Source organism: Myxocyprinus asiaticus, chromosome 39, assembly GCF_019703515.2.
Source record: "Myxocyprinus asiaticus isolate MX2 ecotype Aquarium Trade chromosome 39, UBuf_Myxa_2, whole genome shotgun sequence".
Classification (NCBI taxonomy): Eukaryota; Metazoa; Chordata; class Actinopteri; order Cypriniformes; family Catostomidae; genus Myxocyprinus; species Myxocyprinus asiaticus.
Window position 1 is genome coordinate 29,951,255 of NC_059382.1, and position 26,902 is coordinate 29,978,156.

At 40.3% G+C, this 26,902-nt stretch overlaps 1 protein-coding gene across 2 annotated transcripts in view; it reads left to right on the forward strand.

Annotated features, from left to right (window-relative positions):
• The first annotated feature begins 250 nt into the window (after nt 1-250).
• The window catches only part of LOC127430026 (microtubule-associated tumor suppressor candidate 2-like), a 55,306-nt gene continuing 28,654 nt past the window's right edge, over nt 251-26,902 (forward strand). Inside the window, exons 1-4 of one of the 2 annotated variants that reach the window (XM_051679436.1) lie at nt 251-1,583; nt 4,766-4,927; nt 13,931-14,029; nt 17,070-17,269. In XM_051679436.1, the coding sequence (XP_051535396.1) occupies nt 1,520-1,583; nt 4,766-4,927; nt 13,931-14,029; nt 17,070-17,269 (525 nt within the window). In that variant the 5' untranslated portion in view covers nt 251-1,519. Of the gene's footprint in view, nt 1,584-4,765; nt 4,928-13,930; nt 14,030-16,261; nt 16,394-17,069; nt 17,270-26,902 lie in introns of those variants that run through there. The other variant, XM_051679437.1, reaches the window with a different exon arrangement.

The window sequence follows — 26,902 nt, forward strand, 5'->3', positions numbered from 1 at the left end:
TGCGACCAATTTCAGTTCAAAAGTTCCTAAACAGGAAGAACACACCTCTCTACTCTTCTGCCTCTCTTGTCCCATTTTCTGCTCTTCAAATCCTCTCGTGCCTCTTCCAGATCCTCTGTGCCATGTAGAGTCCAAGGAAATCCTCGGGACACAAAGTCCCAAGGAAGCCTCTCACTCTCTGCTCTATGGTTCACACACCCTGTGGGAGTTGCGAGTCTTCCTTGCAGAAGTCCTCATTTCAAAGCCCACCAGCTTCATCCAGACAACAAACTATCAGCAATCTAACAGAGATCCAAAACATAGACGGAACGAACGTTCGACAAAGAGCCAAAGAACCAAGCAACACAAGGAAACGCAACGCAAGGAAACTCAACGACACGCAAGTACATCTCCAGACTTTTGCTCAAAGTGCTGGTGTATTAGTTAAATGCTTTGGGTAATCTGATTGCAAATCGATTTAGACTCAAAGAAGGATAAATGGTTCTTAAGGCATTGTCAACAGACTCCATAAAGTTCAATTTCTATGTATTGATTATTTATTTCACATTCTGTCACTACTCACCAACCTGTTTCATGTTGTATGTGTTAGATTAGTTTTATGTTTAGAATAGCAATAAAGTTTGTCTGTATTCAAAGATAATTTGACTGTGATATATTATGATAAATAATCCCATCCCTGTTTTTAAAAGATTTCACTTCAAAGCTATACCTAAATATGTGTAATATTGTTTTCAATAAGCCATGAGAATAATATTACTCCAATAAGTGAATTAATCATAATTCCCTTATTAAAGCTAATTCCTTACAATAGAAATTGTGAGCGGATACAACGAGACATTGTATTACGATTTTAATGGTGGAGAATTTTATTCAGACAAATAATCTAGTTATTTGTTATTTATCGAATTTATAATGGTTGTCAAACGCGACTAATTCCATTATACATTTCCTTACATAATAATGTAGGATAAGGACAGTTTAATTTAATTCCTAGCTCATACATATTAAATTTCCTTACATATAATGGCGGGGGTACGTGGGCATTTTAACCTATCCTGTGTACATTTATACTACCAAAATTCCTACAGTAGTAGTTTAAATACAGTGTTAAGAACACCATGTGAAAGGCTGCTGCCAGCAATCTCTCACACTTCCCTATTACTCTGAAAGCTAATGTAATGAGTCGTTTATACGGTTATGTGGTCATAGTTGACTGTGCACACTGCTGCAGGATGTGTAAATTCAGCTTCATCTCTATTAGACTTGAGTGTCCTCTCATTCATTTATGGATATTCACTGCAGTCATTCCCCCTAACTCTATAACAAATAATGTTGCAAAAGAGCTGAGTGTGATGTATACGTTCTCACAGAGACTGTCATTCTCTCACTCTCTCTCTCTCTCTCTCTCTCTCTCTGTGTGTCTTTTTTGGGTTGTTATAGTTGTCATCTGTTGTACTGTAAGTACAGAGAGAGTTTTGAAACCACACCCTCATTTTGTGTCCCATTATGACATCAGGAGATGTCCCAACATGTCTGCTGCTATAGTGGGGAAACATTTGTCTCTCGGCTCGGACAGCTGAAAGGTCATCAGTGGCGCCTTCACTTCCCAATTTTATGTTCCCTCTTAAAAACCCTGAGACTTGTCCGCTGGTAATTTATATCCGGAGACTAGTGTGTGCATGTGGCATTTTTTTTTTTTTCTGATGCTTTGCTCGGACAGCTGTTGACCCCACCCGAGTTGAAGTCCACTTCCAGGCCAGGGTGACCACTTTTACTTTTGGTCACTCTGAATGTCTTGTCTGGAAAAGAGGATGTCTTGTCTCTACATGAAGAGAAGTCGGGCTGGTGTATTTTGACAGGGTTCTAGATCTTACTGAAAAGTCTTTAAGTCTTCTGATAGTACAGTATGGTAACCAAACTTTGTAAATGTCAGAGATTTGCTTGTGGTCTGAACTTTCTGGCAACTCGGTGGAGTTGTAGAGTCAGATCAAGTTTTTGAAAGCAGATGATGTTCTTTGGTATCTCAAGTCTGGATTCTGAATGCAACTCATCTACTAAATGAAGATTTGCAGCAAAAATGTTTACATTACTTGGGTATTTCGTACCACTCTTTACTTTTGTTTTAAAAAGGGACACTGAAAAGCAGGATCTGCACCCATGTAAGTGTTGTTTGTAATTCATTTAAAATATCACAATAATTTTTTAAGGGGGTTTCAACCATGAAGTGGCTAATTAATTGTGGGTCGTTTGCCTGATAGGAAAAAAAGTGCAGGAAGACTATTTGGAGTCCAATCGTTAATGAATATTTATACAGCCGTTACTGCCGGCCCTCGAATCTAATTGGACAAGCGGCGCTCCAAGACTGCTGATATTTATTGTTAGACGCTTCACAATTTTTTATCACCAGTGGTGGAAAATTCATTGTTCATTTTGATTTCATTCACTGATTTGTTCAGTGGCCATTTCAGGAGATTGGATATTTCTGCCAGTAGGTGGCGATTAATGAGCGTTTTTATATTATGAGTGAGTCATTCAATCATTGACTGATTCGTTCACCACTGAAACAATGGAACTAAATGAGAATGATTCGTGCACTTAAAAGATTAATTTAAAAGCACTGATTTTTTTTTTTTTTTTTTTTACAAAGGAAACACCAAAAGTTCAAAACAGAGAATGAGTGCAGTGCAGAGAGCGAGTTGTGCTTGATTCTTTGCCTTATTTTGGAACTATGTTTGCTGGCGGAGAAGAATTGAACGAACTAACTCACCAATTTTTGCCTGAAATGTGAATTATGAAATAATCTATCTTTTTTTTTTCAAGGTTTAATTGATGTTAAGTGACATAGCATGTTTCATTGGGAATAGAGCTTTTAATGCAAATTGTATCTGGTTTTCATCTTGATCAGCATGAGATTGTATCTATAAAATAAGCCTCAGATATTATCCTATTGATCTTTACATCAGAGGTCATAGTACTCAAATTCAATAGCATAGTAAATTGTCTTCACATAAAAATCACATAAATGAAAATAAAAGTAAGAATAATACACAGTGTGCTCAAACATGCAAAGGTCTTTCTCTGTCTTAAATGTCAAACATCATTCACATCAGACAGTGAAACCCCTCCAATGCTTTAATGGTGCATCATAAATAATGCACAGAGTGCTGTTGTGTGTACCAGTGCCTCTCTCAGACATGTCCTGACCGGACTGCCCCACCTCATGCCATTTGACAGCCAGTGTCTTCATCTACTGCTGATGGTCATTCATCGGAAACATGTTGCCATTGTCTGTATTTTAATGAAAATACTTGTAGGTGAAGTGTGCTTTCTTCAACAGAATTGCAAAAATCATGTGATTACAGTATTCTAAAACAATTAGTGTCCCAGGCAGCTGTAAAAACAGAATTAAAACTTACATTTAAACGAAATTCACGTTTTAATTTTTTATTTCAATTTTTCTTGTGACAGATCGTCTGTTGACTTTATTGATCACAATTTTGTTGTGCCTCATTAATGTGCAGGTAGTGAATTGAGTCACATTGATCTCACTTTGCAGCTGTGACTTTTTGTTTTTGTATGTATGTCTTGAGTATACTGTAAATAAAAATGCATCAGCGATTTTGAGCCTGCCATTGATTTAGGAGTCCACCTGGCCAGAAATCCACCACATTTCCATTTCTACACTGAGATGAATGGAATATAAGTGAAGTTGGAGACAGCATGTCTGCAGTGTCAGCAGAACATGTCATATACAGTACTTCTGGACTGATTGATGGGCTCTGTCTCTTTACCACCATTAGTTAATATAATTCAAACTCAGCAAGCCAGAAGAAAAATAGTTAAGCATGTTTTTAAGAGGCTTTTAATGACCAATAAAGTACTGTGGCAGTACCACTGTGATACTGTGATATTATCAAATGGTAATAGCATGGTACTTTTACAGTATACTGTATATACCAAGGAACTAAATGATTGCCAAATGCACATAGCAAGATAATGAGTACAACACAAGAGCAGAAGTGATAGTACACAACAGCAAAAAAAGAATGCTTTTCTTCAAAGATGTATTTTTTCAAGTTAAGTCATTTTTATTTGTATAGTGATTTTCACAATACACATCGTTTCAAAGCAGCTTTTCAGAAAAGTATGCTGTAATGTCTGTAATATCTTAAATGTCTTGAGTCCTCAATGAGCAGTTTCATTAAAATGTGACATTGAAAATCATGCCTTAAATTTATTTGCTTTAGGCCCCCAGAGAGCAAACCAAAGGCGACTATGGCAAGGAACCCAAAACTAAAAGATGTTAGTTAATAAGGGAAAAAAAGAAAAAAAAAGAAGAAGAAAAAACATTAGGAGAAACCGGGCTCAGCTGGGGGAGTCAGTTCCCCTCTGGCTGTACAGCATGAATGTAATGTCAACATTAGTTAGCTGTATGTGATACAATCATGTATTAACTGAGAAAACATTGACTGTGGAAGTCTATGTAAAGGCCTTGGTTGGCAGTAATTTATTGTCTATGTATTACATTTTAAGAAAAGTGATGCAGGCAGTGGTCACTGAAGTGTGCCTTGCAATCCAGCTTGAAGCTTGTGGTAGTTCATTTCCTCTGAAGTCCATTATAAGTCTGAGGTGTAGGTAGTGGTCAGTGAAGCATCTCTTGTTGTACGGCTGGAGTTGGCAGCAGTTCATCTTCTATGAAATCCATAGTAGTAGACAGAAGAATGCAAGGATGTCAATCACAAGCTTCTTGTTTTCTTTTCCACAGGTCCAAACAGTGGAAGCGAGGAGACCCTCCTCTCTCGCTCCCCTCTCTCCCTCACTGAAAGCAGCAGTGTGAGAAGTCCTCACCGCGGCAGCCCCACACCCCCCAGTGGCCCCACCCCCACCCGCCGCTCTTTGCTCCCGCCCCCTCGCGGCTCACCTGTGGGTGAGTGATGCCGCCAGCATCTCATTATCATTATACTGTGTTGTAATGCTTTAATTGGATGAACACATGCTTATTTGCCCAATTGTTAAATTTTTATTAAAAAATTTTATAGCTAATTTTTTATGAAATACGGCCCAGGACGTCATAATGCAGCTGTTGATGCCCTCTCTAGGTAGCCATCAGCAGGGGAGCCTGCCACTCCTGAGGATACAGAATATGATGACTGTATTGCCTTCTGCAATATCATAAACAAAGGAACAGCCTTAGAACCTGACTGGTTGTTTAGATCAGTGTTACTATCAGAAATAATTAAAAATGATTTCTTTAGTTATTAATTAATATTTAAATTAAATAATAGAATCTAACTTATTAAAGCCTCATACGGGGCACCAGTAAATGTAGTGTGCTACGTTCAGGAGCGGGTTTGGTTATTAGCAATAATTAACAATTATCAAAGATAATTATCAGTTATTAAAATCAATAGAACATTGATTTGAATCAGTGTTAGCTCTTTTAATCCTTCACATCAACAATCAAAGATAACCATCAAGTTCAACAGAATATTAATTATTATCAAAGATAATCATTCATTATTAAAATCAATGGAACATTGATTAGAATTAACACTATCTTATTGATCCTTCAAATTGAACAATCATCAAAGATAATTATCAATTATCAAAATCAATAGAATATTAATAAGGATTAATATCGCTGAGGCACCATCCTGGAATCAGGGACTAATAACCAGACAATATAACAGTCTCAATATTAGATTGTTTTCTTAAGAAAATCGACATTCAAAAGGAAACAGTGAAGGCTTGAATCCGAGCACTGACATCCCCTGCCAGCATTTGACACAGGTGTATGCAAAACAAACCAAAACACTTGGTATTTTGAAATATAACAAAGTTTATTTATGCAGTAATATCAATTAATAATCAATACAATGCAGTCAATAAACTTCCGACTTACAACTACAAACTAAACAGTGACATGATTAGATATGGAAACCAAAATAAGCCTATAACACATGAGAGGAAGGTGTGTGTGTGCGTGCGTGCGTGCGTGCGTGCGTGAATGGGTGAATGGGTGTGTGTATGTGTGTGTGTGTGTGTGTAAGGAGTGACGTGCACAAAATGGCAGACGTGACTCTCATGGAGAGTACTTCATGCGAGATTTCCGGCCAGAGAATATGGCCACGAATGTGGGCGGAGAGAACCCGGTTAATGGCGTATCTCCGCTTGTATGATAACTTAGGGACAAAACTGAGCTTTATCACGAAGTTATCTACTAGACAAAAGTGTGTGCAAGAGTGTTTGTGAGGGGTCGCGTGTGTGTGTGGTTAGTACGAGAGAGAGAGAGAATAAAGTGGTGGCACCAAAGCCGGTTTCGCAATCGTGGGAGAGAAAGCAGCTGTTAGTTTATCACTCAGAGACACGGTGGATGGCTCGTAAACCATCCTGCGGTCTTTGGTTCTTTAATGGATAAACTCAGTATGCCGGTCTCACCCGCGATGGCAGAAATACACAACAGTCCAATGTGGTTGGACTACAACACAGCAGATCTCATTCGTGATAACAGTACATTACAGTAATACCTTGAGTATTATTAGCAGCAATGAGCGGACTCGGCAGTCCGTAAACTGTACAAGCAATAACCTTGATACACAAGAATAACACACTATAATATTCTATCTCTGCCCAGACGTAAACCTCTTACTTGAATCGCACGAGGACGCAGGTAGAATGTCTGTTCATCCGTCATTTGACTCCGACTCGTTTCCCCGAGGCTCGGGTGATGACGGGAGTCCATTTCCTCGCTCTGTCGGCGGGCGGTACGGCTGCTGATTCTCGGCGGCTGGTGGAGAAATCAGCGACGTCGACTTGATTGAAGAGGGAAGAGAAATCTTTTTTCTTCACTTCTGCAGGCAAACGGATGAAGATGCGGATTGCTCGGCGGTCTCCTTCGGATCCGTTAGAGTGTTCGGTGGAACACAGAGTAATCTCAACTCGTCCAGCGAGATGGAGATTGTATGGCCACAGTTTCAAGTCAGATGTTACTTCCTTGTGCCACGAGGCTACACCTGAGAGCAGCGATGAGCTGCGTCTACACATGGCAAGCAAAGATACTGGAAGCAATGCCCAGATGGATCTCAGAAGTATTTCTACTCCCGATGACGTCATGGTTGAGGGGCATTCTGTCATGTGCCTCATCCAGTAGGAGTTGAGAGTTCGATCCTTTAGTGAGCAAGGCTTCATTGGATTTGTAGTCTGTTTTGGACTCCCTTTGATTGATTTTTATCAGTAAGATTTATGACTTTGTGTGTGGGCCTCAGTCAGGTTTTACGACTGTGTTAGGCCCAACACTGGTGAAAAGTGCTGTAGGGTTAGACAGATTCATGCTTTAGAGTGTAGAGTAGAGGAAGGCAGTAATCCTCAAGAAAATACGCCTACTTTGCCGGGTTATACAACAGCTGAACTGAAGGATTTTCAAATGAAAGATCCCACTCCCAGTTCTTTCAGAACCTTTTGAGAAGGTAAACAAAAGCCCACCACTCATTAGAGATCTTGTCTATCAAAGCCTGTACTGTCACTGATAAAGCAGTGGTAGTGTGTTAGAGAGCTGGATGGCTTGCTTTATTGCATTGTGAATGACCAACATTGTGGTGAATGTCAACAGCTGCTCTTACCCTCATCTCTAAAAGAACAGGTCCTTGAAAGTGTTCATGACAACATGGGACATCAGGGCATTGACATGGTTCCTGCGAATCTATAAAAAGTCTTAAAATGTCTTAAATTCAGTTTTCCAAAATGTAAGGTAATAGAAAGCCTTAAATATCTTAAATGATACAACAAAAGTCTTAATTTTTATTTAAAGAGGTCTTAAATTTGAGGGTGGAAAGACAGGAATTGTGATATGACCTAATGTGATTATCAAACTTCAAAAGAATACAATTTAATTAAATAAATGCATGCGCTGCATCCTTCAAAGTGAAAACGTGGCACTGTTGTATTTTCTCCAAGCACGCGGGGGCTTGTGAGTGTTTGCAGCGGTTGTAGAGCAGTTCTCCACCATTAAGCCATTTTGGAAATTTATGACAAACTATCACTAAAGATGAACTGTTGATGTTGATGATATAGTGTTGATGAAATATGACAATGTTTACTTTTAATTGTTTATATTGTACAGTAATACGTTGTACATTACTTTACACATTTTACATTCCTTATTTGTTTGAATGAGCAGCTGGAAGCAGTGACTGCAAACATTTCAAAATAAGAGTCCCCTGTGTATTTCAAAGTTAAAGTTCCACATGATGAATCAACCCTTTAAAAGTCTTAAGTTTGATTTTAAAAACTCTGCAGCAACCCCGTATAAGTGCTTTTTTAAATGATAAGCTTCACATTTCTGCCTTTAAACCCTCTAAAATTTGGCCACATTCACATCCATTGTAAGGAGTTCAATGGTTACTCAATGGTTACTCAAAGGTTACTCACTGTAACCTTATTTTTTCAAATCATTGTAATGAGCATATGATTTTATTGCATTACAGGCTTTGTGAGATCTGCACTATTATACTACTGTAAGACCTTTTTGCATTGTGACATTATTTTAATAATAATTCAGCACATTTTACTACCAAATTATTATAAACGTAATACACTCTGCGTTTTACGTTTGATAATTCTCATTATTCATTATTGCGATTGTCATTAGACTCTCAATACCGTAATACAGTATTTTTTTATTTTTTATTTTTTAAATTTTTTTTTATTAATAACAGTATAAACTACAGGCAGTACAACAAACACTACCATGTTGTATAAATACTTTACCACTGATGTAATTTATCATTACTTTTTCACAGTAGAGTTCTGAGAATTTTTTTTGTGTATTACTGGTTTTTATATTAATCTGATACTTTCTAAATGGTGTAACATGCCAGTAAAGGTAAATGTAAGGCTTATAATTGATTGATAATATATTGTTAATTAAGTAAGTGGTAAGTAATTAAGAAAACATTTTCATAACAGATAAAAAAAAAAAAAGTTCTAATTTCTATTTCTAAATATGATGCATTGAGATCATCAGTATAGCAGGTGCCTCAAGCTAGATAAAACCAGTTTAACATGAACTATACCATGGCAGACAAGCTGAATGCTCTCTTTATTATATAACTGTTAGCCTTAGTCTGGAAAGAAAGTGTAACATGTTTAGATGATGTTGTCTCTGCAGTAGCATGTAAGATCTTTGTTTGCTGTTGTGCAAATGTAATCTGGCCAATATTGTGTGTATTGTAAGCAGTCACATGATCCTGTGTGGAGAGGTGTATCACTGACGAAGCATGCTGCTGTCACTATGACAACCACATTCACACTTCAGTTCATTTTAACACACACTTTACCCCCCGGTGTGACCAAAACATCAAGTACTGTACTTTATTTTACAGGAATACTGTAAATATTGTCTGTACATATTGTGATATACTGATACAGTGTTAAAATGTGTGTTGTGAGAGGACATATTTATGTACAATTCATTATTGACTTTTAATAGTCTACTATTTTAGTCAGGTTTTGGTTCTGCAATTCAAAGAATACAGCTTATGTGACAAAAATATTTTGCCCTGATAACTGGAATTCATAATTACATGCAAATACTGAGCTTTAATCAGTGTTAATGAATCTTACACCAATTATCCTTATTAAGCCGACAACGTTTAAACGGTTTTCGTTTGTCAGCGTAAGGTCACAAACAGTTTAAGCCAGTGTCAGAAATTAACTTTTACATTAAGGGGCAATATTTGCCCCCTTTATTGGATTTTCAGAGGCATTTTTTACCTTTATGAGGGCAATTTTTTTTCTAACCATTCATAACATAAGTTGTGTCTCATCCGTTTATGTCAAATACTAATTAAAACATTTAATTAATACAATTTCTTAAGATTGAGAATGATTACCTCTTTCTCTGATAAATAAATCAACATTAATTTATATTTTATGCCATATGTACACCGATCAGCCACAACATTAAAACCACCTGCCTAATATCATGTAGGTTCCCCACGTGCCGCCAAAATAGCTCTGACCCATCGAAGCATGGACTCTACAAGACCTCTGAAGGTGTCCTGTGGTATCTGGTACCAAGATATTAGCAGCAGATCCTTTAAGTCCTGTAAGTTGCGAGGTGGAGCCGCCGTGGATCGGACTTGTTGGTCCAATAAATAATTAATGTTATTCACTTAATCTGTCAGTGGTTTTAATGTTGGGTTGATCAGTGTATAACTATGACTAAAATAGAATATTAAGAACTGATGATTACAAGAGTAAAGGACATTTTTTTGTCCTAAAATGTTGTATTTCTGGAGCATTTTTGTCATGTTTGATGGCATTTTTGCCCCGAGCCCCCCTTAAGTTTTAACCCTGGTTTAAGCATCTGCAAAGGTTGATTTTTGCTCAGAGAATGATGATTTTGATGATTTTAAGTTTCATGTAAATGCGGTTTTATTGTGTTGAGTAAGCTGATTTTTGGTAGTTATTACATATTGGTTTTTATACAAACACACTCACTGAAGTTGTAATTTGGGGGCCTGTTGATGGTTGTAGACAGACACTGATATGTTTTCTCATGATGCCAGAGTGGAACGAGCAAACCAGATAATGTATTTAATTATTTATTTGGTATCTTAAGAATTAAAACAGATATGCAGGAGAGGTTATAAACCATTATGGGCTTATTTGAATCACCTTTTCAATAACAAATATTTAACTCAATATGAAAAAAAAAAACAATTATAAATAATAATAATAATAATAATAATAATAATAATTATATATATATATATATATATATATATATATATATATATATATATATATATATATATATATAAGAACAATAAAACAAACAAAAAATACATTAAAACAACAAACAAAAAATTAAAAAAATTCCACCATTTTATATCAAAAGTAAAATAGAAAAGTCATAGACATATGATTGTGTGAAAATCAATGCTTGGCCTCACCAAATGTGGTCAGTCTCCATTGATTTCAGTTATTCACCGTGTTTCGCTTCGCAAGACAGCTTAATCAAGTTGAAATGTTGTCAAACATTGGAATAATGTCAAGAGTCAATTATGTTAACATAATCAAACATTTTGTTCTCCTGTATGCAGTACAGAGTTGAACATTTCTTGGAGAGCCCTCTAGTGGCTGAATTTAAGCATTGCATTATTTTTGAAAACACTGACTTGACACGGCAGTCATAAGGTAGAAAAAAACTGGACCCACAGCTCCAGCTAGTGGGCAACTTTTAATCATGCTTTTGTTAATTGGCATGTCCAGCAATGTGATGTATACTTCATCTAAAACTATGTTAAACTGAATTTTGCAAATTCTTTCATAATTAGTATTTGGCTACTTCTATTATAAATGATTTTATCATTAATTAATTAATGTATTAATTATGAATCCATTATTTATTTAAATACAACATGGAATATTTGTACTAATTAAAGATTAACGTCACACAGCAGGGACATTTGAAATGACTGTAACATTTTCTATGAAGCCCATATTTATAATGCATTGTAAAGGCATTATAAATTCATTATGATGCATTCATAAAGTTTCATGATAAACCTTAAAATATGTTATAACTTCTCATTATCGTAACGACAGTATTACTGAACCTGAAGAATTACTTAACCTATTCATAGGTATACTTTAAAGATTGTAGTACTATATATATATATATACATACATACATACACATATATATACACACACACACACTGTATATAATGTACTGTATTGTACTGTATAAGTGCTGTCATGCAAAAGCAATGTAGTGTAAACAGCCACAAGGCTTTATGATTTCATCATATACCATTATAAGTGGTCTTAGCCTGCTTTAAGTTACAAAAGCAATGTCTTCTTATAAAGATCTTCATATAAAGAACTTGTAACATACAATTAATAACAAGTCAAGCCTATATAATTTTATTTATATTAAAACGCTCAGAATACAAAGGAGCATTTATATTTTGAGATGTTAAAATAATTCCTATGTAATTTTGCCCAACATAATGTAATTTAGGTGGAACATAGGCCATAAGCCTAATGATAATATAATAATAAAACTTAAAATTGATCATAAATCAATAGGAGAATTGCGATTTAACAAGCTTTCCTTGTTGAATTTCCCATCAAATTTTTAGTCACTTATTTTACAGTGTCCTTGTTACACATATTACATGACTATAGTAATAACAGTAAATATTACATGTAATTAACCCTAACCCTAAACCTATAGTAAGTACATGTTGTTAATTAATATTACTCAGTACTTGTGTAATTACACTGTAACAAGTACACTGCAAATTAAAGTGTAACCAAAATGATTTTGTATACTGTATGTCTTAAATGGACTGTATGGTACCATACTTTTTTATTTTTATTAAGTGCATTGAAATGCATTCGTGCACATCAGAACATCAGCAGTTCTGTAGTTTTTATGTCTCCAAATAAGATGCATTATTGTACTGAGTAGAGTACAGTACAGAATCAGTTAGATTTTTTATTCTTGTGTGTGTTTTGTAAAATAATTATCAAAGATTTGGTCACACGTGTAATCGACACACATATTTTGTTCGTCGAATGAGAGCTACTGATATGTACAACAAACACTACCATGATTTGTAAACAGACTGATCTCACAGTGAAATCAAAAACAGTAGTTTGACATTTCTTTAGCTGAAATCCGTCTGTGCTTACCGAAATTCAAAACACTGCCCCCAGTGGCCAAAGCGGTAAGTGCTGTTGGATGGATGTGCATGTGTGAGCACCGTTTTTTCAGATGAGTTGTCCATGTAGGGGCGCCAAAAGCGAGTTGTGAAGCAATTTGTTTTCAGCTGTACAGGCTGTAATACAGTGAAGAGAAATGCATGATTTATAAACTGAACCCCTCAACCGAAACCCAACACCTAAACCTAACCCTCAGTGGAGTAAAAAACGTAATGTTAAAGGGAAAAATGCAACCTCTGAATCACGCTCGTCACTGATTATTGCAAACGCGACTTCTTTCTGGTTTCAACACGGGATCCAATCCCGAGCCTCCCACGCTGCTGACTCGATGTGCGGTCACGCCACAGGGGAAGGTATACTCATTGGAGCTGATGCAAACATGTCTGATTGGAAATGCCGTTTGTCAGTGAGTCAGCATAATGTGATCGATTCTAGGGTGCCGGAACTCTCGGAAACAGCATGCCGACTTCCCGTGTCATCATGTTGGTATAAATACATGACCATTCAATTCAATATGCAAAGTTGATTAGCACGCAAATATTTTCTTTAAAAAAAAAAAAAAAAAGCAAACATTTAAGTGAGGCACTAACAATGGAAGTCAATAGGGCCAATTCGCTAATGTAAAAAAAACTCAGTTTCAAACGTATAACCACAAGAAGTAGACATTTTGTGTATTAACATTATTTCAGTAAGATGTAACTTGTAGCTTTAGGTTTTTTTTTTTTTTTTTTTTTTTTTTTTTTTACATTAAATGTTCCTCTGTATTCTGTGCATTTGTATAACTTCAATTTTACAAGCTTTACACATAATGACTTATATCCACTTAAAATATCTTTTGGATGTTTATAAGAACACATTGATTTTGTTGCTTTAAGCATGCGCAATATATAACACAATATAACTTCTGTAGTAGTATTATAACTTCTAAGGTATAAATATGAATAGGTAAGTATTATCATGTATTATAATTGCTGTTACATTTATTGTTATAACATATTATAAGGCATATGTTGAGACATTAATAATGCATTTATAATGCCTTTACAATGCATTGCAAATATGGGCTTTTATAGAAAGTGTTACCAAAATGACCAGTGACCAGTTATACACGAGATATAATATACACACTTTTCCTCTCTTATGTTTTCAGTTATGAAAGTGGCATTTATGAATGCATTCTTTGTTTCTCATTTAGCCTCTAGAAAAGAGTTTCAAAGGGATCTAGAAACCACACGTCCCATTGTGTCTTCTCCAAAGAGGTTTGCAGCGGTCTCTCCTAAGCCTCAATCCCCCGGTAAGTGTCTCCTGTGTGTTATAGCTTTTTCTTCTGCCCGGCTTTCTCAGCCCCTCCCATTGTCATTTTCCATCCCTCATTAACCAAAATGAGGCTGCTAGTGGTTGTCCTAGCAACACTGTGAAGACTAAAGACTTCCATTAGGAAACCTGCGAGTAACTGATGTAAAGATAAATGAACAATGTAAGATGAAGAAATGAGAAAAATTCTTAAATTGAAATGGATGTTTAGGTCTTACACAAAACAAACTGAATGTTGGTCAATAAACTATTATTAACATAGAAAACTCGGAAATTTTCTCACCTGTGACCTCAAAACAACAGAATTCAATATTCCAAGTGCCATGTCTGCATAAAGTGCCATGTCTGCATACATTATCACCTATAGTTCGGGTAAGAAAGGATATTACTTGTTGGAAAAGGAGTTTATTGTGATTATCATTAATAAATATAATTATTTATTCAACATTGGTATTTTGTCATATTGCTATTGTTACCATTTTCTAAAAGCAGTAAGCCTGTAGCTGTGCATCAATCAAGGCTGTGTTACAGTGATTTTACCACAGTCAGTGTGGTTTTAGGAACTCTGCTGCACATAGAACCTGCAGTACCACTTAAAAGGATAGTTCACCCAAAAATGAAAATTGTGGGTGAGAAACAGATACAAATGTAAGTCCTTTTATACTATAAATTCTCCTCCCCGTCCAGTAGATGGCGATATTCACGAAGAATGTGAATCGCCAAAAACAATAGAAGAACAATGTGAAAGTGAAAATGGAGATTTATAGTAAAAAGGGATTTAAATATAGATCTGTTTCTCACCTCAAACAATATCTCAAACGTACAGTCTTCTTGTGACATATTGCTTTAAAATAATGTATATGAATATTCATATCATTGTGTGGATTGTAGGGATGTGCACGGTTACTGTTTTTAACATTCACTTAACTGTGAGGTTTCATGTATGGTTAATCGGTTTTTCATTGGGAGTCGGGAATAAAGAATGTTTATTGTGATGGAATTTCCTCAAACATTATATAGCAGCAAATATAGTGCACAGTGAGCTATGAGCTTAAATAGTAAATACGTAGCTCTTCAAATAATAAAATCTCACATTAAACTTAAACAACAATAATCAAATTGTTACTACATGTAGGATGTGCTCTTCCCGGGCAGGCCGGGCTGACATTTCCGTGAGGCAGTGAACACAAGTATTGTCATGTGCGTGAAGTGATTAAACAGCCTCTTCGGGATGCTTTGATTTTTAAATGGTTTAAACTCAAATGGCATTGAACTTATATAACAATTGTACATAAATTTGCACATTAGAGCAAAAGGGAAAACACTGTGTTACCGTTTATAAAGCGCTGAAACTTTACTTGGTGAAAAACAACCTGGAATCATGGTTAATGGTGTAACAGTCACATGCAGTCCTTTTTCAGAAAACAGCACAGCGCAACGAATGAAAAAACATAGCTGTTTCATGATACGTTTATTAAAAAAAAATACGTTATTTTTAACTTTACTTGGTGTCTAAAAATGTGGCGATCCTGTGCGAGACGCTGAAAGATAAAACTGTGAGATTCAGTGCAACAATCAAAGACGCCCGTCCCGCGTGTGTTAACAGTACATAGAAAAACAGTGCAGACGCCCAGAAAAGCATGTTTGAACAGCCCCTATCTCACCCTATACTTGAAAAACTGACCCAAACCCGATGGTTTGTCACACCTTGTCCAGTCTGTGTCGGGTTGAAGACCTCTATTGCACGCGTAGAATAACCGAATAGTGATTTTGGTATTCGAATAGTGGCGCGTCGAGCTGTTAACTGAATGTCCATGCACGATTGTAATGTTGTACTGTACAGGCATCTCCTGGATTAAGCTGGCTCTACACTAGCTGATTTTTCCAATGATTTTCAGGTGTTAGCTTCATTAACATAATCACTGGCCAGGCAGAAGGAGACAAAGCCCACATTAGCACCTCTCAGTGGGAGGTGTTAATCACTCGACTGTCTGGACTCCCAGCTGAGTTAATGCCTTAAAACACTAAAAATACACATCAGGCTGACTTGAAATTATCGCTGGCTGTAGGTGGGGCAGGAACACGCCACCAAGGCAGTGACCAATGAGTGCAGTTCATGTATAAAGTGTTTGTTTTTTTGCCAGAGGACGAAAGCGATTTTTTTTTTATGCAGAAAAAGCATGCAGTCTGGAAAGTGCTCGTGGACGGTACATTTGGAGAAGAAGTTTATTGCTCTTTGGAGTCAGCACAGATGTTTGTATGACATATCACATATGTCATATCATGACAGACCATTAAAAGAAAAAAAAGTGGTTGGAGATTGCTGACAAACTCAGTGTACATGGTAAGGAACCGTTTAAATATACAATAACGATTATGAGTAGCCAGGTTGTATGAGTAGCCACTCAAAGGCAGTTGTTAAGTGTGACATGTTCTCTCCGTTTTTAATCGGTAAATGTGACAGGCTCACTGAGTTGTTCTGAGTCTGCTAGTGTAGAGCCAGCTTTACTGTTATTCTAGCTGCCTGTAGTGTTCATGTGCTGACTCATCAATGGGTAATTGTAAGTGTAAGTGTGTGGACATGGGATGGGCAAGTCAGCAGTTACTGCTAAATGTTTTACCTGATCATGCTATGTATAATATATTATTGTGCAGTCCTTATACAGCAGAAACTCATTTAAGAGGGATACAGCTTCAATAATATCTGCCTACTGGTTTTTGATTAGGTCAGAGAAACGTATTAAAATAATCTGAAGGGAAATTATTTAATTTAATGTAATTAAATAAAAACTGATTTGATGGGAGGTTACTTTAAACATTACTATTATTATTATTACATATACATTTTGGGGTCTCTGGGACTTCAAACATAATAACAGTAATGCTAGTTGTGACAGAACATGATGGTTAAAACAACATAATTATCTTGTATCTACTGAATATTGTTTTGAATCCCAATGGAAAATTGAAACTTTATTTATTTATTTATTTATTTTAATTATTATTATTATCTCTCGCAGTACGTCAGAAATCATGTGTTGCCCGTCTGGGTGGCCGTGTGGAGGGTGTGGATGCCGAGCGGGAGCGTCTGATGGTGCAGAGACTGAAAGAGAGGTGTGAAGATCAGGCCCGGCAGCTGATTAACCTGCAGGATGAGCTCAGGAAGGCTTCTCGATGCCTCGATGTGTTCAGCATTACCACTCAATACTTCTGCCAGAAGGTAATACACTGTCAATGTCTTCCTTTAACACCAGTGTCTATGCTGAGGGTTCTGTTAACTTATTGCAGAACTATCTGGGACGGTACTGCATACTGCCAACTATGTAAAATAATATTATTATGAAATGTTATGTTGTATGCTACATTGTTGTTACATGACCATACTAAGTTGCATATTTTATTCAGTAAGTGGCATATATATATATACAGTTGTGCTCAAAAGTTTGCATACCCTTGGAGAATGGGTAATATATGTACCATTTTGAAAGAAAACATGAGTGAGCAGGCAAAACACATTTCTTTTATTTCTTATGGGATTCATATTCAACTGTAGGTTATAACAGAATGGCACAATCATAAAACAAAACATGGCAACAAAGGAAAAAATGAAATGACCTCTGTTGAAACGTCTGCATTCCCTTAGTTCTTAATACTGTGTATTGCCCCCTTTAGCATCAATGACAGTGTGCAGTCTTTTGTAATAGTTGTCTATGAGGCCCCAAATTCTTGCAGGTGGTGTAGCTGCCCATTCGTCTTGGCAAAATGCCTCCAGGTCATGTAAAGTCTGTGGTCGTCTTGCATGAACCGCACATTTGAGATCTCCCCAGAGTGGCTCGATGATATTAAGGTCAGGAGACTGTGATGGCCACTCCAGAACCTTCACCTTTTTCTGCTGTAACCACTGGAATGTCAACTTGGCCTTGTGCTTAGGGTCATTGTCGTGCTGGAAAGTCCAAGAGCGTCCCATGCGCATCTTTCGTGCAGAAGAATGCAAATTGTCTGCCAGTATTTTCTGATAACATGCTGCATTCGTCTTGCCATCAATTTTCACAAGATTCCCTGTGCCTTTAGAGATCACACACCCCCAAAACATCAGTGAGCCACCACCATGCTTCACAGTGGATATGGTATTCTTTTCACTATAGGCCTTGTTGACCCCTCTCCAAACATAGCGCTTATGGTTGTGACCATAAAGCTCTATTTTGGTCTTGTCACTCCAAATTACAGTGTACCAGAAGCTGTGAGGCATGTCAAGGTGTTGTCGGGCATATTGTAACCAGGCTTTTTTGTGGCATTGGCGCAGTAAAGGCTTCTTTCTGGCAACTCGACCATGCAGCTCATTTTTGTTCAAGTATCGTCGTTTTGTGCTCCTTGAAACAACCACACTGTCTTTTTCCAGAGCAGCCTGTATTTCTCCTGAGGTTACTTGTGGGTTTTTCTCTGTATCCCGAACAATTCTTGTAGCAGTTGTGGCTGAAATCTTTCTTGGTCTACCTGACCTTGGCCTGGATTCAAGAGATCCCGAATTTTCCACTTCTTAATAAGTGATTTAACAGTACTGACTGGCATTTTCAAGGCTTTGGATATCTTTTTATATCCTTTTCCATCTTTATAATGTTCCATTACCTTGTTACGCAGGTCTTTTGACAGTTCTTTTCTGCTCCACTTGGCTCAGTATCTAGCCTGCTCAGTGCATCCACGTGAGAGCTAACAAACTCATTGACTATTTATACACAGACACTAATTGCAATTTAAAAAGCCACAGGTGTGGGAAATTAACCTTTAATTGCCATTTAAACCTGTGTGTTTCACCTTGTGTGTCTGTAACAAGGCCAAACATTCAAGAGTATGTAAACTTCTGATCAGGGCCATTTGGGTGATTTCTGTTATCATTACGATTTAAAAAGGAGCCAAACAACTATGTGATAATAAATGGCTTCATATGATCACTATCCTTAAATAAAAGACATGATCAGTCATATTTTCAAAATCAATGCCAAAATTTCACAATTTCTGCCAGGGTATGCAAACTTTTGAGCACAACTGTACATATATATATATATATATATATAATATATATATATATATATATATATTTTTTTTTTTTCACCTGATATTCACATACAGTATATTCAGATTCACCTGAATTATTTCAGTTTTGTGTGATTGTATTTAGTGCAGTAGTTCTTACTCCAAAGGTTTTTTTCTTGGGCAAAATCTTGTAAGTGGCAAGAGAGATGCCACATATGGCTGCTGCTGCAGTTTGATCTTAATTCTCTCTGTCCTGCAATTATTTACTTCTGCTTAGACACAAAGCACTAACTTCCTCTCTGATAATTGAGTGCGGTTAAAGGGCCGACTGTTTGGACAGCCTGTTACTATATAAAGGCATTAACAGCCATTAACAAGCAGTTGGGTTTACAGTATTTTAGGTGCACAGTGCTGCATTTATGTGTAATTTTCTCTGTTGTCACTTCCAGTTCATTTTTAAACGTTTACGTCATCAGAAGATTCTTAAATTAGCCTACTACAATACCCCATAAAATGCTTTGACAAACACTATTTTCTTTCCAGTGTTGATGTACTGTATGCCCTATTTAACCCCTTAAGCTCTGCTGCATATTTTGGTTGCCGCCTGCAATTTTTCGCACCCATATTTAAAAGCTCATCTTACAAATACATTACACTAATTGCAACATATTGGTTTTACATTTATTATTGATTTATTTTTTTCCTGTCTTTGAAAGCCTGTGATTTAAGCTCTGTTTGCTCAATGTCCCTGCAAAAGGGTTAGTTCATTCCACTAGATAGCAGCAAGAACTAGGAAAAATACATTTTCCTCTATAACTTTCCACCACAACATACAGATCTAAAATGCAGGCTGAGTACTCGTCATGTGAATTTTGTGATCCCACGCACCTTCCTCAAAGTTTTGTTGAATATCTTATCCTATGAGTGAAATAGAACCCTTAATCAACCTTAATCTAGATCAGTGCCACTTGACGTGTGGCCCTCAAGCGATTTGATATCATCATCAAAAATACATTTATCAGCAACCTATCAAATTTGAATGAATTATGAGGTGTCCATTTTCATAAGGATTTACGCTAGTTCTCTACATTGCTGAATCACGTTAGAGAGGGAATTCAACTGCACAAGGATGCTACAAATATTTTAAAAAACAACGGCAACATCTGAGGATGTCTGATGTTATGAAAGCAGTGGTCGGCCTGTGCATGCGTTCATACACAGTACATGCGCGCTCACGCCGCAGTCTGTCATTCAAACATGTACGCTTGAAATCTCACTTGAGTGTTACTCAACACGGCGTGAATCTGTCCAATCTCTTGAATAACTCGTCAGAGATATGTACTCGTAATGACAATAGTATTTACAGGAACAAATAACAGTTTTTCCTGCAGTTTTTCTCACGCAAATGCTTTTTATTGACCTACTTCGCCGCAAAAAGCTAAGGGGGGGTAAACAAATTTTTTGGTGCTAATATTGGAGATATCGCTCTTGTTTTTTAACACATCTCTGGTGTAGACTATGTGATGTTGAACAACTCATGGTGTTTGTTAGTTGACAATCACAGTGACAACAGAACTGATCTATCTATATCAGAAAATCGAACTGTTACACCCCTTATGTTTAAAATAATTACTAAAAGGGATAGTTCACCCCAAAATTTAAATTCTCTCATCATTTTCTCATCCTGATGCCATCCTAGATATGTATGACTTTCTTTCTTCAGCAGAACACAAATGAAGATTTTTAGAAAAATATCTCAGCTCTGTTTGTCCATACAATGCAAGTGAATGGTGATCAGAACATTGAAGCTCCAAAAACCACATAAAGGCAGCATAAAAATAATCTATAGAACTCCAGTGGTTAAATCTATGTCTTAAGAAGTGATATGACAGATGTGGGTGAGAAACAGATCAATATTTAAGTCATTTTTTGCTATAAATCTCCACTTTCACTTTCACATCTGTAAGAAACACGTGGCGCCTGTTTAGTTTCACTTTCACATCTGAAAGTGAAAGTGGAGATTTATAGTAAAAAAGCTATATATATATATATATATATATATATATATATAAAATCAGGGTACCTCGAGGGTACAGGGATCCAGCCTTGCGGTCCCTGACCTTTCCGAAGTTGAGTAGCCCTGATCTACATGTAGTTGGAAAGCTGAGATCCTCAGCTTTTCGCTGATGTATAATATAAGATGTATAATATCGATAACTGAGAACATGTTTTGCAGATGATTTGGTTATCATGCTTTTTCTGCTGGACTACCGGTAAATATTTTGTCAGATTCATGAGAAAGACAGCTTTCATTTAAAATGTGAAAGGTCTATTTTAGTGCTATTTGGAAAACGCTAATTCACTATCTGTCACTCACTCGACGTTGGTGTCGATGTAGTGACACTAGGGGTCACTCTTGGGAGCCCGAGACACCTCTGGTCTTTGATAAAAGGCCAATGAAAATTGGCGAGTGGTATTTGCATGCCACTCCCCCGGACATACGGGTATAAAAGGAGCTGGTATGCAACCACTCATTCAGATTTTCTCTTCGGAGCCGAACGGTCATGCTCATTGAGCTGAATAGCACTGTTCATTCACCTCTGCTGGATCTGACGGCGCATTTCAGCGGCTTCTCCCTCCTCTGCACTGGTGCACTGCAGAGAACGCCCCTGGGCGCTTCGGCAGATAAACTAGAGAGCATATCTTCTGAAAGAGCGTTTTTCCCCTCTAAAAGAGTATATTTCTCTAAAAGAGCGCACACACGGAACGTCTTTTTAAAGACACGTCTTTCTAAAGATGCCTTTCCGATCGTGTGTTATTCCTGGTTGCGGTCGTTTTCTCTCAACTTCGGATGGTCATGATTGCTGTCTTTCGTGTCTGGGCACGACCCACACGGAGGCAGCGTTTATAAATGGTTCATGTTCTCACTGCGAGAACATGACCATGGCAACGTTGCGGTCGCGGCTTGCTTTCGTAAGAAAGCAAGCCACCCCAGCGGCTCCCCGCCTTGGTCCTCCTACCTATGGGTATGAGGTCAGCGCGGCTAGCACTGGGGGCGATTTGGGGACCTCAATGGGATCGCCTCCGCCGGGTATCCCCCCGCGGACCTCCCATTCCCCAGCACGCTCGTCTGCCCCAATCGGGCTTCCGGATGAGTTCACCGGCTCATCGCACGGCGCGTCTGGCTTCTTGTTCGGGGCCCGCGAAGATGATGAGCTCTCGAGCGCAGCATCGGAGAGCGGGCTTGTCCAGTCGGATGCAGAAGCCTCAGCTGGGCTTCCCCCTTCAGGGACGGTTGCCCAGTTACAGGCTGATGCCGAAATGACGGACATGCTTTCCCGGGCGGCCGCGAGCGTCGGGCTAGAGTGGAACCCTCCGCTCTCCCCTGAACCCTCGCGGCTTGATGATTGGTTTCTGGGCTCGCGGCGCTGCTCAAAACAGCCGCGCCCCGCTCCAGTGCCATTCTTCCCGGAGGTGCATGAGGAGCTGACGAAGTCATGGGAGGCACCTTTTACTGCCCGACCCCGACTCCGCAGTTCCCCCGCACTCACTACCCTCGATGGCGGGGCGGCCAGGGGCTATACGGCGATTCCCCCAGTAGATAAGGCGCTCGCGGTGCACTTATGCCCGCAGAGCACCACCACCTGGCGTGGACGCCCTAAGCTCCCATCCAAGCCCTGTAGGCTCACGTCGTCCCTGACAGCTAAGGCCTACAGCATTGCTGGACAAGCCGCCTCTGCCTGCACGCCATGGCTCTCCTGCAGGTCCACCAAGCCAAGGCGCTGAAAGAACTGCACGAGGGTAGTTCCGCCCCAGATTTGATGCAGGAACTGCGCTCGGCGACCGACCTCTCCCTCCGGGCGACGAAGGTCACGGCGTGGTCTCTCGGGCAGACGATGGCCACACTAGTGGTCCAGGAGCGCCACCTGTGGCTCAACCTGGTCGAGATGGGCGAGGCCGAAAAGACACGGTTTCTTGGCATTCGCATTCTCAACTATCTCGATGACTGGCTAATATTAGCTCACTCTCGAGACGTGTTACATGCACACAGGGACCTGGTGCTCTCACACCTCAGCCGACTAGGGCTTCGGGTCAACTGGGAAAAGAGCAAGCTCCTCCCGGTTCAGAGCATCTCTTTTCTCGGTTTGGAGTTGGACTCAGTCTCCTTGACAGCGTGCCTTACGAACGAGCGTGCCCAGTCGGTGCTGGCCTGTTTGAAGGCGTTCAAACAGAAAACAGCGGTTCCACTGAAACATTTTCAGAGGCTTCTGGGGCATATGGCATCCTCGGCGGTGGCCACCCCGCTCGGGTTGATGCATATGAGGCCGCTTCAGCATTGGCTCCAGACTCGAGTCCCGAGACGGGCATGGCACCACGGGACACACCGCGTGGCCATTACATCGGTCTGTCACCGTCTTTTCAGCCCTTGGACCGACCTCTCGTTTCTACGAGCAGGTGTTCCCCTAGAACTAGTCTCCAGGCGCGTCGTGGTCACGACAGACGCCTCCAAAATGGGCTGGGGCGCTGTTTGCAACGGGCACGCAGCCACCGGCCTCTGGACGGGTCCGTGGCTGCGTTGGCACATCAACTGCCTCGAGTTACTGGCAATTCTGCTCACCCTGCGGAGCTTCTGCCGTTGATCCAGGGCAAGCACGTGCTAGTTCGGACAGACAGCACGGCAGCGGTAGCATATGTCAACCACCAAGACGGTCTGCGCTCTCGCTGTATGTCACAACTCGCTCGCCGTCTCCTCCTCCGGAGTCAGCAGCACCTCAAGTCACTGCAAGCCACTCACATCCCGGGCAACCTCAACACTACAGCGGACGCGCTGTCACAGCAGGTTTCCCTCAGGGGAGAGTGGAGACTCCACCCTCAGGTGGTCCAGCTGATTTGGAGTCGATTCGGTCGGGCACAGGTGGACCTGTTCGCCTCCCAAGAATCCTCCCACTGCCCGCTCTGGTACTCCCTCACCGAGGCTCCCCTCGGCATAGACGCGCTGGCACACAGCTGGCCCCCTGGCATTCGCAAATATGCATTTCCCCCAGTGAGCCTACTTGCACAGACCCTGTGCAAGGTCAGGGAGGACGAGGAGCAGGTTGTCCTGGTAGCACCCTACTGGCCCACCCAGACGGGTCCCTGGACAGGACACGGAAGACCTAAGTGGCCTACCACCCGTGGTGGTAGACACGATCACTCAGGCTAGGGCCCCCTCTACGAGGCGCCTGTATGCCTTTAAGTGCCTCTATTCGCTAAGTGGTGTTCTTCTCGACACGAAGACCCCCAGAGATGTGCAGTCGGATCAGTGCTTTCCTTCCTGCAGGAGTGGCTGGAAGGGAGGCTGTCCCCTTCCACCTTGAAGGTGTACGTTGCTGCCATAGCAGCACACCATGACGCAGTTGACGGTAAGTCCTTAGGGAAGCACGACCTGATCATCAGGTTCCTAAGAGGCGCCAGGAGGCTGAATCCCTCCAGACTGCCCCTCGTTCCCTCATGGGATCTCTCCGTAGTTCTTCAGGGTCTACAGAGGCCCTCTGAGCCTTTGCAGTCAGCCGAGCTTAAGGCACTCTCCCTGAAGACTGCCCTCCTGACTGCACTCACTTCCATCAAGAGGGTAGGTGACCTGCAAGCGTTCTCTGTCAGCAAAACGTGCCTGGAGTTCGGTCCGGGCTATTCTTACGTGATCCTGAGACCCCGACTGGGCTATGTGCCCAAGGTTCCCACCACTCCTTTCAGGGACCAGGTGGTGAACCTGCAAGCGCTGCCCCAGGAGGAGGCAGACCCAGCCCTGTCGTTGCTGTGTGCGGTGTGTGCTTTACGCATCTATTTGGATCGCACGCAGAGCTTTAGAGTCTCTGAGCAGCTCTTTGTCTGCTTTGGTGCACAGCGGAAAGGAAGCACTGTCTCCAAGCAGAGGATCGCCCACTGGCTCGTTGATGCCATAACTATGGCATATCTCGCCCAAAACATGCAGCCCCCCGGTAGGGCTACGAGCCCATTCTACCCGTGGTGTAGCGGCTTCTTGGGCCCTGGCCAGAGGTGCCTCTCTAACAGACATTTGCAGAGCAGCGGGCTGGGCAACACTCAACACCTTTGCAAGGTTCTACAACCTCCGGGTGGAACCGGTTTCGTCCCAGGTAGTGGCACGCAACACAAGCAGATAAGCCAGGGATAGCCGGCCGGGTGTATCGCTTGCACATAGCGCCTTCCACCTCCTTTTGAGCTGAAGACGTGCGCCGTTAATTCCCAGTAGTGTTCAAAAAATTTGTTCCCTGGTTGACTTCCTCTGAACCCTGTGGCAGTCGAGTTTTCTGAGAGACTCACTGCTGGCCCAGTACACACGCTAACTAAGAGCCCTGTTCTGGGGTAGGTGCTCCGCATGTGGTGGTTCCCTGTAAGGCTAAACCCCATGCGATCTCTATCTTCCGCTAGTTCGTTTCGCTGCTGGCAAACTGCGTCTTCCTTGGGCAGAGCCCCTCTGCCCCAGTATCCATGTTTGTAGTAACTCCTCCCCCATTGGGCAGGATCTACCTTGAAGGCTCTCCACTTGGTTGGAAAGACCATGTGACATATTTTTCCACTTAAAAATATCCCCACCTCTCTTGGGGCGAGGTGTGGTCTCCGTGGTGTCCTTCCCTTGGGAGGGACAACCCCCGACTAGACCTGGCGGCCCAGTCGGATAATCCCCCTTCTTTTTTAGGGAGTGGAAAAAGAGAAGGGCAAAAGAAGCCACGACTGGGTTAAGCCTGTCTCTATCTTTGGGTAGTCGACTTGTCCCCAAAAAGGGCCGTTCGACACTCATAACTGTGTTGGGGGAGGTTACGTGTTGACCTGGTGTGCTGGCTATGAGGCACACAGCAATTCTGCCCACCACACACCACCAGTTCACGTAACACCGTTCAGCCTTGTGGCATTTTGTATAGGGACCTCTAGTGTCACTACATCGACACCAACATCGAGTGAGTGACAGATAGGGAACGTCATGGTTACTGGTGTAACCTCCGTTCCCTGATGGAGGGAACGAGACGTTGGTCCCTTCTGCCACAACGCTGAACTACCCGCTGAAATGGCCGGACCTTATATCGGCTCCTCAGCGTAAAACCTGAATGAGTGGTTGCATACCAGCTCCTTTTATACCCGTATGTCTGGGGGAGTGGCATGCAAATACCACTCGCCAATTTTCATTGGCCTTTTATCAAAGACCAGAGGTGTCTCGGGCTCCCAAGAGTGACCCCTAATGTCACTACATCGACACCAACGTCTCATTCCCTCCATCAGGGAACGGAGGATACACCAGTAACCATGACGTTTGTGACACAGAGGGTTTCAGGTCTTATCTTGTTATTTTATGTAACATGAATGCAAAAATAATGAAAAGTTCAGATTCTAAGCTTTCAAATGATATTAAATATGACTATTCATGTATCTAGATTCCAGGACTTTTAAAATTGTAAGCGGAAACTTATTACACACTCCTGGTCCTGCCAATGGACCGCTGGGTCTGCAGACTTTAAAGGAATAGGTCACCCAAACATAAAAAATTTAATTAATCATTTACTCCCCCTCATGCCATCCCAGATGTTATTTCTGTCTTCTGCATAATACAAATGAAGATTTTAGAAAGAATATCTCAGCTCTGGAGGTCCAAAAAACACAAAGGCCGCATAAAATTAATCCATATGTCTCCAGTGGTTTAATCCATGTCTTCTTAAGCCATCTAATCAGTTTTGGGTGAGAACAGTCCAAAATTAAACTCCTTTTTCACTGTACTTTGCCATTGCAGTCTCTAGGCACGATCATGATCTTGATGCATGCGCACCATTCA